Genomic DNA, 13906 nt, shown 5'->3' on the forward strand with positions numbered 1-13906 from the left:
TGCAATGCCTCATGGTGGCAAAATGGCTGCCACACCTCAGGAACTATGCCTTCATTCCAGGAAGGAAATAGGAAGGATGTGAAAGTCTGTACTGGTTGGGTCTGTTGGATATTTTCTTGGGAGCACAGACGCTTTCCCAGAACACTCCTTAGAAGACTTCTTGTAAGGTCGTTGGCTGGAATGGGTCTGTGACCAGGCTGGGGAATGAATGGTTTCACGGCCTCTATATTTGAGGAAGGTAGGGGAGAGGGGATGGGGATGGGTGTTGCATGAGCCAGCCCTCAGCATGCGCTGCCTTGAGCTGAGTCCTTGGCACACTTTTCCTCTCCTAAAGCCTCATGGCTGTCCAGGAAAGTGGGGCCAGTGTTCTGTTGATCCCATTTTATTTGGAGAAAATGGAATTAAATGGTATATCTGCAGGAGGAGAGCTGGCAAACCCCACACCTGATAGGGCTTTCTCCAGAGCCCACGCTCTTCCTTGCTGCGTCACCAGAGGGCTGGGCGTGCTGACCTTGCAGGACGGGGAAAGGGAGAACAGTGCATGTCAGTGCTCGGACCAGTGCATCAGTGAGGCTGCTGGGACCTCCCAGGGAGCAGAGTGCACAGAGCAGAGCAGACTTGGAGGGGTTGAACACGGGCCCCTGAGAGTCTATCTGTGGCCTGTAGGAAGCTAGGCACCTTTATCCCCATTCGTCTGAGCTGTCACACATAATCAGCAGGTGTGTTCTGTGCCCGGCTAGACCCTGGGCTCAGGGAGAAGTAGGAGCCGCAGCTTCACCCTCCAGGGTCCTGGACAACAGGCACACAGTGAGCCTTGGTGTGGTGTGGCCACAGGCCAGGGACTCACTAGGAGGGGGAGGCTCCCTGAGGCCAGCCCCTGTGTGAAAGAAATAGCAGGACCCTCCTGCGTCAGTTTCCCCTTTTTCTCAGGGACTCACAAGCAGGCCAGTGTCCCATCAGGGGCAGCCTGGCATGATTCCTTCTGCTGGGCTCTATGCCGTCTTTCCCCTGGCCATGCAGGGTCCCCATCCCCCATGTTCACCTGGGGTTGGGGGGCTGCCTAACCCAATGGCTCCAGCCCACATTTGGGTCATTCCCTGGTGTCACAGAGCCCTGCCCTCTGCTTCCCTCCTTCCAGGTCTTGAAGATGCACAAGTCCTTCCACCCCACCCTGGCCTCCACTCTTGGGTCCCGCAGCACAGCCCTCTGGGCCCTCCTCTTTCTGCCTCTCAGCCTCCTCCTCAGCCCAATGCAAGGCTCAGCCTTCTCCTTTGAGCCTCTGGGTAGGGATGCAAGCCCATCCTCTCCCCACTACACCCTCTTCCAGACCCAGAGCCTTGCGGCATCTGGAGGGCCACAAGTTGAGTCTCTAACCCACTCATTCATTCTGAAAAGTGCATCAAGCTCCTGTGATGTACCAGGCCCTGTGCACCCCACTGGCAAACTGTGAGGAACAAGACAGATCCTGCCTCGAGGGGCATCCATTCCTACAGGAAAGATGGACAGAAACCAGGCAGATAGACACAATAATCACAGTCTGCAAAAAGTGTGACAAATAAAGAAAACCAGAGTTTGAGGCTAAAAAAAAGTAGGGGTGCTAGAGTCTGAGAGAGGTGAGGGCATCAGCTATCTGTGGGAAAGGTGCTCCCAGAGGAGGGAACAGTAAGTGCAAAGGCCCTGAGGCAGGCTCATGGTTGGTGTGGCCCAGGAATGGTGGGGAGCCAGTTGGAGCAGCAGTTTGAGCAGGGGAAGAGAAGAAGAGTCTGAGGTCAGAGAAGTCACTAGGGGCAGAGCTCAGGGGGTTGTGAGCCCTGGAGGATCCAGCTTGGTTTCTTAGGGGTCTCCCTGGCTGCCCATGGAGCGATACTGGGGCTGGCGGGCACAGGAGAACACAGGGAGAGCGGTCAGGAGGTGTTTGCCGTGATCTGGGAGGTGGCCTTGGAGCAGGTAGCAGCACTGGACCTGGTGAGAAGAGGCTGGGCTCTGGATCTCTCTGGATTCTGGACCAGCGGCATGAGGGGTGGGACCAACAAGAGGTGTGGGGAGGGATGCTGTTGGTGGTGGCCTTTGTACGGGGAAGGATGGGGAACACTGGGGGGACCGGGGGCTCAGTGGTGGGCAGCCTCTGTGGGCCTCTTGCCATCCCCTTGGCAGCTGGATGGTCTGCTGTGTGCTTTGTCATCAGAGGATGGAGAGGAGCACACAGGAGTCCAGGCAGGGGTGGGGAAGGAAGGGCTGTGGAGCCCCTTTCCTGGGCGGGCGGGGAAGTCACTGTGTGAGACTAGGGTGAACCTTCGGAGGGGGAGGGGGTCCGCACGAACACAGAAAGTTGGGACAGGAGCCGCAGATAGCCCTAACACTCCAGAGGGGACAAGATGGCTCAGACTGGGGACCCAGGGAAGCGGCCGGTGGGGCACCCTTCCTTTTAAAGATGAGTAAGAACTTCCTAGACAGAAAAGAGTGAACACCTCCTTTTAGCTTCCTCTCCCCTCCCTTCCCTTCCCCCCTCCCCTCTTCTCCCCCCCAACCCCGCACTTGACCCCTGGCTTGTGGCCTGAGTCACTCAACAGGAGTTGAGCACGTATTTCTGTCTGTCCTTCCAGAGTTGATCAGGGTGCTTTGCCCCCATTTGTCTGCTTGGAGGGTCTCTCCGCTCCCTCTGTAGGTGGGAAGCCTTAGGCTCACAGAGGTTCAGTGACTGGGTCACACAGCCATTTGGGATTTGGGTCACCGCTGTACACTCCCTCGCCCCACTCAGGGGGCAGGACCCCATCCCCAGCAGGGAGCAAGCCCCCACGAAGCCCTCTAGGTGTAGAACTTGTGGGATCAGGCTGCTGGGAGGTGGACACGGGCCACAGGGACATCACCATCTCTCCCGTGGTGGCAGGTGACTCTGGTAGAGGGTCCTGGTCTTCCAGTTATAGGCTGTGTGACTTTGGGCCAGTTACTCACCCTCTCTGAGAGGCAGTGCCTCATCCCCAAAACAGGACAGGTGATGCCTGCTGAGCTTGTGTTCAAGAGGCCCTTGGGCATCCTCCTCCCCTTTCTTCCATGATTTGTACTCATGGTGACTGTCCTCAGAGGACAGGACCCCTATACTAGGCAGTCTCCTCGGGTTGATCCCACAACAGCCCATGAGCTTTGTGCTTTTATCACTCAAGGGAGGAAGAAACCGAAGCTCAGAGAGGAGTAGTGACTTGCCCAGGATCACACAACAGGGGCAGGGGTGGAGCCGGGATTTGGTCTCTACAGTATGGTTCCCTTTGTCACGGTGACTGTCCCCTCTCTGGCCATAGCTCAGGAATCGGCTGTGACAGGTTGTGGGGCCTTCTAGGTGAGTGGGGCTGAGTCGGGAGGGCCATCCGGACCCTCAGGGAGACCCTTCTGGCTGCAGGGCCAGGATCCCCCCACCCCGCCCCAGCTCACCCTGCATCTTCTCTCACTAGGTCCATGATTACCTTCGGAGCAAGCTCTGTTCCTTGTATGAAAACGACTGCATCTTTGACAAGTTTGAATGTGCCTGGAACGGGAGTGACAGGTACCCCGGGCCTGGGACAGAGGCCCCGCGGCTGGGGAGGGCCTTGGCTGCTGACCCAGCATGGTGCGAATGTGCCGTTCATGAGCCTTGGTGAACGAAGGTGTTGAGGGGCTCCTGGGCTCAGCCCCTCCATGCTGGGGCAGGATAGGGTGCCACAGGTCCCTGACTATACCCACCTCCAGTCAGCCCCGGGTCCCTAGCCTCATGGCCACTTTCCCGGGGGAGCTGGGGTGAGGGATGTTCCTTTCAGGGGTGGAAAGCACATCTCACAGCCCCACACATGCGGGAAATGACCTAAGATGAGCTCCTGACTTCGCATTGTTGGCCTGGCCCAAGGCAGGTGCAGACAGGAAGTCCTATGCTGAGACCATAGGGTGGGGGTGGGAAGGAGGGCCCAGAAACCACAGGGATAAGCCGAGAGGAAGCCACCTGCATGCAGGCTGGCCCCACGTGGGCTGGGCCACCGTGTCTGGGCATAGGGATCCCCTGGAGTTGTGCTGACATCCTGGGGCTCACCCGGCCCAGGGGGTCTCTGCGGGTCACACGGGGTCTGTCAATAACACTTAGAAAACCTGGGTAGAAGCCCTGGCTTGAGAGCAGGCTGACCCAGAGGGTCAGAGGGAACACCCTGCATGCACCCTTTCCAGGCCTATACTCAGGCCAAGCCCAGACACCTCCAGTGATGACAGGACCTGAGCTACAGACCCTGACATATTGGGGGCTCCCCAGTGAGCACCGGCAGTGCAGGTCTTGGGGTTCAGGGTCTATTAGAATCTCAGGAGAGGGACATACTGCTGGCCAGAGGGGATTCCAACACTGCTGTGTGTGTGTTTTCTGGGGGTTCTCCCCTGGCTCTGACCGCTGCATGCCCTTCCTCCACGTGACCACCAGGGGGCACTCAAGCACAGGCGATGCCTGGCTCCCAAGCAGCAAGAGCGGCCAAGCTTGTCCTGGTTGGTGTCGAGCCTGGAGCTAGGCTCTCTTGCCTCTCATGCCACTTCCTACCATGCACTTTACCCCTGGGGGTCCTGTCACTCCCCTCAGTGGTTCCCCCTCCACAACCAGCTCTGCTCCCGTACCCTGAAATCCTGGCGTCACTGCACCTAGCTCACTCCGGCTGTCACCTCAGATTACTGACTCAACTGAAGGTTGCCTCCTCCAGGAAGCCCTCAGAGCCCTCTCCATCTTGCCCCGCCTCCCCCAACCTCCTGAGTTTTCCATCTGTGTCTTGGCATTTATCATGTTTTCTCCTTGACTCCATTTGCCTTCCCTGTTGGATAGGGTGCCCCTGGGGGTATGACTGGGGCCCAGCCCATCCTGAGCTGCTCCCTCGGGGCCTCAGGGGTGTCTAGTCAGTGGCTATCAATGTTCCGGAAGGCATAGGCGTGGGCCGCCTCTTTCCACATCATCCTGAACACCTCCTCCAGGAATCTCTCCTTAATCTGTTCTGCCTAGGACAAAGGGATTTGGGTCAACCAGGCGTCTTCCAGTTGTAGAAGTCAGACAAGCCTAAGCTCGTTCTGGGCAGGGGCATGCAAGGCCACCCCAGGGCTTAGGTGTATCCTGGGGCCATTGCTTTCTCTGTTGTCATCTCTGTGCCTCCCTGCTTCTCACACACTAGCCCCATCCGGTCCTGCAGCTCCCCTCACTGCTCGGAAGATGCTCCCACGTAGTTCCCTGGCACTGACCTCACCGCCCACAGCCCACCCCGTGCCTACCAGAAGTTCTCCTGGAGGGTCCTATCGGCTTGGTTCGGGTTACATGCTCACTTTTCGAGCCAGTCCCTGTGGACACGATTATTGCATACCCCGCTTGGCCAGCAAGGGCGCATAGGGCCCAGAGCTCCACAGTCCCTCAGCTGTCCCCAGTGTAAAGAGCCCTGGGGACAAGAGTGGTGACTGACGTCCCCACGTGCAGATGAAGAAAATGAGGGGCCCAGAGGTGAAGCAACCTGCATAGACACAGTCCGGGGCAGGGGCTCTCTGTTAAGAGAACCTTCTGGAATGTAAGGAGTGGGCCATCCTGTCCTGGCGTGGTTTGCGGCATGCTGGGACCTGGTGCTCTGAGATGAGAGAGACCTGCCTCCCTGCACGTGGGGAGGGGGCTCCCTCTTCCGCCCAGCTGTGTGGGTTGCCAGGGACTTTTGTGATGTCACTCCACCTTTCCCTCTGTGGATCACAAGCTGGGAGGGAGGGGGCTTCAGCAGGCCCTTCCCTGGGAACCATTCCTTATGCCCTCTTTCCTTCCACTTCCCTGCTTGGAGTGTCCTGTCCCAGACCTAGCCACTGGGGCTTCAGGCCAGGAGGATGATTAGAATCAAGAAATACCTTTTGGAGTTTCCTGGGCCCCACACTGTCCTGTTTTACCAAGAATCCCATGCTCACCAGGAGTTGGGGTTCCTCATTACCCCCATGTTATTGTTGGAAAAACCTGCATGGAGATTGTCGGGGGAGCATGTTAGGGACCGAGGTAGAATTTGAACCCTGGTGGGCTGGCCCGAGTCCCCACCCACAATACCGGGCTGGGGGTGTGCCTTCACCGTTTAGGCCCAAGTAAAGTGCATGGAGAGAGAAAGGCTTCTGATCCCGTGTTTTTACAGTGAGGCCAGTCACCAGCCCCTGACCACCTACTGCCTGGGGCTGCCTCGCTACATTCCTGACCCCAGTCTGATCTCCATGGCAGCTGCTCTGGGCCCATGGAGGGGAGGCCTTGGCCCCACGGGGATCTCAGACTCGCCTTCCGGCGTGGGTGTTGGAAACCATAGCTGGGCCCTGGCCCCAAGCTCCTGAGTGGGCTCCCAAGCAGGCCTGCTGTCAGTTTTATGAGCTCCCTGGGTGGGTCTGTCGCCAACAGCTGACCCCTCTCCTCTGCAGGCTCTGGGAGTGACCACCAAATAGGGCAGCCGGGTGCAGGGTGGAGGTCGCAGGGTGAGGCTGGATGAGGGAGGGGTGCCACAGCTGCTTGCCCTGGGGGAGGAGGAAAGTCCTCCTCTTGCTGGCCTCTCAGCAGTGTCCCCTGAGCCCCAGGGCTGGGCACAGCAGGTGATTAGGAGGGAGAGAAAGAGGAATGACCTTCTAATAAAGCGTGGGGCCAAGGGCATCTGGGCTCATCGGCGCTTCCTACCTGTGCATTTGCTGCCTACCTGGCAGGTGCAGTCCTTCCCTGGGACCCAGCCTGTGACAGCAGCTGATACCAGAGGACACCTGCTGTGGGAGTGAAGGGGGCATCTGGCAGGGCCACAGGCGGGTCCCCACCCCCCGCCCTTGTCTGCTGAGCCAGACAGGCCTGATGGGTTGCTGTCCTGGGTCGGGAGGTCAGAGCGCATCCCAGCTGGTGACCCCGAGGTTCCCCCTCTGCAGGGTGCGGTGCAGAGTCTGTCCCTAACATGCTTCCTGTCTGGGCAGGTGGGATCTGCAGATTCCAGTCTTGGGACCGCCGAGAGCACAGGGCACCAGGGACACAGCAGAGATGGGACCCATTGCCTACGTGGCAGGACCCTTTGTCCTGTGCCTTTTGCAAGGCACAAGCTCAGAGGAAAGCCCTGGGCAGGAGGGGAGTGGGTGCGGGCCCATCAGGAGAGGGGCCTGGGGATAGCCTCCCGGAGGAGGTGCCCTCAAGTCTCAAGAAACCAGTAGGAATTTGCCCACAGAGGGTGGAAGGGCACTGGGGGAGAGGGAACAGCATGGCAGAAACCTCAGGGAAGGAAGAGCAACTGATGTGGCCATAGCTCGGTGTTGAGGACAGAGGTTAAGAGTCAGGGTGAACAAGTGCTCTTGGGCATCCCTGGGGTGGGTACAGGGGATGATATGCTTGGGGGCTGGGCTGGGGGCCAGAATCAGGGGGACAAGTGAGCAGGCTGTTACAGCCGTCCCTCTGGGCCAGCAACAAGGGTGATGTGGATGGTGAAGGTAGAGGGGAAGGGCTAGAGTCAGATGACAGTCAGTGCATTTAAGAATGGACAGGAGCTCGGTCGCGTACACCCTTGGGGGTGGCCATGGGGGCCGGGGGTTCCCACCTGGGTGGAACATTCAAGAAAACATACCCCCTTTTTCTGGAAAGCAAGAGATATGTGCAGAATCTCCCCAGTGGGCTCGTCATCTCCCGGGCTGCACGAGGAGCTGACAATGAGCAGGCCACCGTGTCCCTGAATGTTCCCTCCGTTGTTGCAACAGTTAGCCAGCCACCCCCTGGCAGCCCCCCTGCCTGGCGGCCTTGGGACTCTGGCACTGGGCCGTGGAGTGGCCCCTCTTGCCCCCTGCCAAGCCTCGGTGGCCACGCTGACATCACCTGTCCCCGGCCCCCTGCTCTGTCCTCCAGCATGGGCCTTCGAAAGTCCCAAACACGGGCACTCCACGGGCTGGGCTGCCGGGAGCCCCCTGGACCGACTGGCATCCCTAGGTCTCCAGTGGGCTCCCTGGGGCATGACTTTCCCTGAGCGAGCAGCTCTGGGTCCCTGACTTTGTTGCCCACACTCTCCTTCCCATGGCCGGGTCTCAGCTGTGAGCCACAGTCTGAGGGAGGGCACCCGAGTGATGCCCTGGCCCGGCCCAGGGTCCTGTCAGCTGCAGTGGCCAGATGCCCGGATCCCCAGGGGCTGCCTGCTGGTGCACCCGCCAGCCCTGGGGGCGGTCCTATGACCTGTGGGCTTGGGTTCCAATGACGGAGTCACCAGCCCGCTCCACATGAGAGAAGGCTCATGGGTCATAACCTGGGGGGACATCTGAGCCAACCCGGCCTTCCTGGGATGAGCTGATGTGCGAGGAGAGAAGGGGGGCTTACTTTGGGAAGGTGGGAGCAGGAGGGCCTCTCCCCACACAGCGTAGCCCTATACCTCCCCACAAGCCACTTCTTTGTCTCTACAAGCAATGGCTTTGCCCCCCTCCCTCCAGACGGAGGTTTCAGAGGCAGAGTTACAGAAGAGAGTAGACCCATCCTGCCTTCACCTCCAGAGATGTGACAGATCTCCCCAAAAGACAGAATGGCCTGGCCGCGCCCCTTCCCCAGGCACAGCTGCAGAGAAGCCATTCTGTCCCCTTCCCCCACCACCCAGGGTCAGGTACAGGGGGTGGGGGGCGCTAGGCAGCCTTCTGCTCTCCTAGGACTCCCCCCAGGGGTCTTTGTGAAGGCCTGGGACCCTTCTGCTGCGTTTCCTCATATCTGCATATGCCCCTAGAGCACCTGTGGGTGGGGGTGGGGGGGACTTCTGAACTTGGAGGTGTGGCAGTGAACAAGAGAAGCTTCTGGTCCTTCCTTCCCTGCTGCTTACAGAGCATTTGCTACCTTCTCCCCAAGCCTCAGGCCCTGGGGGCTCCACTTGGTCCGGTTCTGTTTGGCTGCGGCTGAGGGTCGGCATTCGCTTCTCCAGTGAGGCCAGGCCAGGCCCTGGGACTCAGACCAGACATGTCCACCCCAGGCAGCCGCAGGCACTTGCCCACAGTGGTTAACGCCACAAGGTGTCCCCCCGCCTGCCCCTCAGTCTCTGTCTCTGTCAGCTTTTCTCCCCTCACCCCTCAGGCCTGGTAACAAAATCTCCAAATGTTCCAGCCCCAGGGCTCAGCACTTTCCCCCGTGGTTCCCTTAGAATCTTCCAGAACATTTGTGCTTAACCTCTTTATGGAGCTCTTCTCCAATCACCCACTCAGCCTGTGCCCGCTGCCCTCTGCTGGGATCCAGGGGATCCCCGCCTGGGTCTACCTGGACACCCAGGAATGTTGCAGAAGAATTGCTTTTGGGAGGAAGTTTTCCATCTGCACTGCCCCCCAAGCACCCGCACCCTCCCGGTCTCGCAACACAAGGTCTGACAAAGCAGTTTGGGCGGCAGGGCGAGGAGACACCCGATGCTGGCATGGCAGATTGTGGACTCTGGTGCAAAGCCTCGCCTCATGGGTGCGGGCCATCAGGACCGCACGCCTGGGGTGGGCGGGGAGGCCCCGAAGCTGCTCGTGGGTGGGAACCCAGGGCCTCTGCTTTCCTCCTGGGAACTGATGGCCCAGATTCACCAGGACCCCAAAACACGAGATCCTTCCTGGGAAGGACTGGAACTCCAAGGGGTCACCCTCTCAGTGAGAAAGGAGCTAGACGGTTGTCTGTCCAGCCCCTGATCCCTGCCGAGACGATCACTCCCCTCAGGCGGGTCTAGGAGCCAGGTGGCTGTGAGGTTGTCCCCACTGTGCACTCCCCTCACCGCCATCTAGAAGGGGCTGACCCTGAGATACGACCCATAGGCGAGGGGACAGAGTGACTCCTGATCACAGCATTCTGTTCCCGGCTCCAGTAGAGATGCTGCGGGGAGGGAGGCTGGGTCTACTCTCCCCGCATCTGTTAGCCACTCCACATTCGCCCACGGAAGGGAACATGTTATAAGAAGCGAATCACCTTCAGCCTGTGACTCAGCATCATCCGCTACCCCCCGCCCCTGCCCAGATCTCCATGAGCATCTGACCTCCCACAGCCCAGGGGCCTGATACGAGATCGTCTCCTGGTCTGTCCAGGGGAACATCTGTCTCCAGCATCTCCCTGCCCTGCGTTGTTCCCCTGACTTGGTGATCCTGAAGACATGGTATATGTGCAAAACCCTTGCTAACTAGGTGTCCACGGAGCTCTGTCTCGGAGCAGTGACACCTCCAAGAAACACATTCAGCTTCCAAAGGGAGAAAGGAATTCCAACTGTATGCACCCGCTGAAGAACGTTCTAGGGCACCTCATTTCCTAGAGTCCCCTCCCTCCCTCCTCAGTTACTTTGCCCCCCACTCCCTGCCTGGCTGCTCCAGGGCCTCTCCGGGGGCCAAACCCCAAAACCCCTTCTCTAGGCCCAGGCCTCATAGCTGGCATTCTGGTGGTCCCAGCTCCCACCGTGCAGACTGACTGCCAACCCCCAGGACCCCCCTCTCCTTGGGGGAGGTGGGGGAAGAGAAACATAGGGGATCACCAATGTCAGATTCTCTAGCAGGACATGGGGGTGTGTGAACACCTACACAGCCCAGGGTGCAAAGGGCATTTAGTCCCTCAGCTACTCAGAACAGGAGGGTGCTGGGACACCATGGTGAAGGGTGTGGCAGGTGGGGACCGGGCAGTTGGGCGGGGCTTCTGTGTTGATTTGCCCTCTGCTTTCCCTCTGCTGGCGCCTCTTCCCTCTGGGAGGCCAGGCCTCTCCTGGAGAAAAGGGAGAGTACAGGAGAACTTTCTCCATGGTGTCTGGGCAGAGTGTCAAGGGGTCTTAACTCTGGTCCGCGGACCCTGCGAGGAATGAAGGTGGGAGGTGGGGACTGGGACCCATCTCTCCCTCCTGGGGGGTGGGGTCCTGCAGCCCCTGGGTCTGTCCCTGGAGACGTGGCACGTGTCCCCCCTCCATGTCCTCCCCGCCTGACGCCCGTCCTCCTCCTGCCAGTGTCATCATGACCGGGGCCTACAACAACTTCTTCCGCATGTTTGACCGGAACACCAAGCGGGACGTGACCCTGGAGGCGTCGAGGGAGAGCAGCAAGCCCCGGGCTGTGCTCAAGCCACGGCGCGTGTGCATGGGCGGCAAGCGCAGGCGGGACGACATCAGTGTGGACAGCCTGGACTTCACCAAGAAGATCCTGCACACGGCCTGGCACCCTGCCGAGAACATCATCGCCATCGCGGCCACCAACAACCTGTACATCTTCCAGGACAAGGTGAACTCCGAGATGCACTAGGTGGGTGTAGAGCCCCGTCCGGGACATGACCACCGAGCGGCCCAGCCAGGCTGCCTCTGGAGTCAGGAGGGTTCACAGCCACCAACCTTGAAATGGGCGTGATGGTTGCCTTGGGGTCCTGGCCCTTCATTCCCGTCCTTAACCGTGTGCTGCCTGCTCTACGATTAGGACTTGGACTTCTCCAGGCTCACACTTCACTTCTTCCAGCAGCAACTCTGAGGGGAAGCAGGCGCCCTGGGAACACCCCTCCCCCCCAGGGGGCCCCAGATCAGGGCTCTGGGGACAGAGGACAGACTCAAACAAGCCAGCCAGGGATTCTTTTGATTATCAGTGGAGCAATTTTCACTGTCTCAGAGTCGAGGGTCTTCCCTTGGCTTTTTGAATCATGAATTCATGCTGAGAATTGGCAGGTACAAGCTGCTCTTTTAGGTTGTTTTAAGTCTTTCAATACCCCAGGTCCGGTGTTTCCGGAGAGGAGAGGGGGGCAGTGAAACCCCCCTGTGCGTGTGCCTGTCCTCCTCACCATGTCCCCAACCTTTGCTGAGCGTGGGCCAGGGGCCAGACATGGTGCTCGGCCCATTAGGTGCGTGCGTGGATTCAGTCCCCACTCCACAGGGCTCTGCTGTCCCGCATCAGGGTCACTGGGCACCTCGTGGGAGCTCACGAGGGCTCTCTCTGTGACCCTGGAAGGTGGGTGTCTGTTCACTTACTCCATTCACTTACACCAGCCCCTCACTGAGTGCTGGGCTTTGCCAGGTGCCAGGGACAAACGGTGAAGAATTGTCCTTCCCGCTCTGCACACGAGGCAGAGGGCCCTGAGAGCATGAAAAGTCGGTCCAAGGCACGCACCGACCAAGTGGTAGAGTCAGGAATCCTGGGCAGGTCTTCATGCGCACTGCCTGCTTTCTGACTCACCGTGTCGGCTACTCACGTTAAAGCAGCGTTCTTGTGTGGAAGGTTCTGGAAACACCCCTTCGTCTTGGGGGGCTCGACAGAGCACATGGGTGATGACAAGGGTCCAGTGGGGCGACCCGAGCCGCAGCATGGAGAATGGAGAAGACCCCGGTGGTGCCAAGCTCTGTGTGGTCACTTCAGACCTCCCCGACACCTCGGGGGTGCCTTGCTGCACCCATCTCTCTACCCCAGCCCCTTGTTTGGGTGCACTGAGCTGCCTCCAGGAGGAACTTGCATGTTAGGACCATTTCAAGATACATTTTCATTAATGACCTGGCCTCGGAGGACTCTTTCCTGAGGGCCACAGAGAATGCTGTGCTCCTGCTGCGCAGATGTGGATACCGGCTCTGCCCACCCTGCCCAATCATCCTCCCCACGTGCGATTACAGTGAACCACTGGCTGTGCGTGGCATTCAGAGAACAGAGCGTGGAGCCCGAAGCCAACATTTTTTTTTTTTTTTACAAGATGTAACCCAACCCAGGAAACAGACCCACCCGAGATTTTTCTCAGTGGACAGCAGTATACTGTCGTGTGTGTCAAAGCACAAAACGCATGTGCATTCACTTCCAGCCATATGATATTTACACAAGGAAATGGGTCCATTGTTTCGTTTTGGTTTTTTATTTTTGTTTTTCAAATCAACATGAATGAAGAATGTTTGTTTCTCTATCACTGTAAAATCCAGGTGACCTGGACAGTATTATATGTACATAATCTATTCTAATTAAAATTAACAATCACGGGATTGGATTCCTTTTTTTCTCCCTTTGTAAAGAGGTTCAAGAATGTGGTACCTTGTATAGAAATCTCATTGAAGCCAAAATCCAGCTCTGAGGGCCTTACACAATTACACGGATATTTGGCACAATCCATTTCCCTTTGTGATTCAGACACTAAGAGAAGACTTTGCCTTTGCAGCTGGAGGTTACTGTCAGATCATAGAGTTCACACTATCTACAGAGTACACCTCTTAACACTGCGTTCAAAGGAAGGTCTTAATACAGTTCCTGGTTCTTTACTCCTCTTTTACACTTTGGATACCAAACCAAAAAGGAAAAGAAAGAAAGAAAATGATCTTCGAGGAAAAGCATGTCTTCAGATCCCTGAAAATCATGATGTCCAAAGCAAGTTGTGAATAATGACACATGTTGGGGGGGAGGGGCAAGACTAGTCACAGAGATGGGCCAGTAAGATAGTCACTCTGCTTCTTACTCTGTTTAAATTTTCTGCTCTTCTTGAATGTATGAGCGTTCACATAGTCATTGTGAAGTTGTTGGGTCGTTCTGTTTTTATTCTAATACTCCAAGGACTGAGCTCTTGGTGGTGTTGGGTACGTGGTGGTAGGTAGACAGACCTAATCACTTTGGATTCTATAGTTCATGGGTGCATTCTGGTTTTCTTCGGTATCTCAGATTATCCAACTGTTGAATAAAATTATAAATATGTTAATACCAGCTTTTTCAAATAAAATAACAAATGTTACATTGAACACAAGACTCAGAATGCCGTTTTTTGCAAATCAGGCCAAGCCCAGGGCGGTGGGTACTGGTTCATCTCCAGGCTCTGCGACCTCTAGCTCTTAAAGCAGTTTTTAACCTTTCTGAGCTCTGATTTCATCTCTGGAGAAATGGAGCTAACTGCATGAATCGGACAGTGTCGGGTCTGGCACATAAGTTCTCAATAAGTGATCATTTGCTTTGCCCCTTTTTTGGTTTTGTTTTGCAGCAGGTGCAC

General features: G+C 57.5%; 1 protein-coding gene across 2 annotated transcripts in view; it reads left to right on the forward strand.

Annotated features, from left to right (window-relative positions):
• The window catches only part of PPP2R2C (protein phosphatase 2 regulatory subunit Bgamma), a 127727-nt gene extending 114814 nt beyond the window's left edge, over nucleotides 1-12913 (forward strand). For both annotated transcript variants that reach the window (XM_047718819.1, XM_047718820.1), the window contains exons 8-9: nucleotides 3447-3538; nucleotides 10926-12913. In XM_047718819.1, coding sequence (XP_047574775.1) covers nucleotides 3447-3538; nucleotides 10926-11217 — 384 coding nt within the window. In that variant the 3' untranslated portion in view covers nucleotides 11218-12913. The remainder of the gene's footprint in view (nucleotides 1-3446; nucleotides 3539-10925) is intronic.
• Nucleotides 12914-13906: the final 993 nt, after the last annotated feature.

This window comes from Lutra lutra, chromosome 2, assembly GCF_902655055.1.
Source record: "Lutra lutra chromosome 2, mLutLut1.2, whole genome shotgun sequence".
Taxonomy (NCBI): Eukaryota; Metazoa; Chordata; class Mammalia; order Carnivora; family Mustelidae; genus Lutra; species Lutra lutra.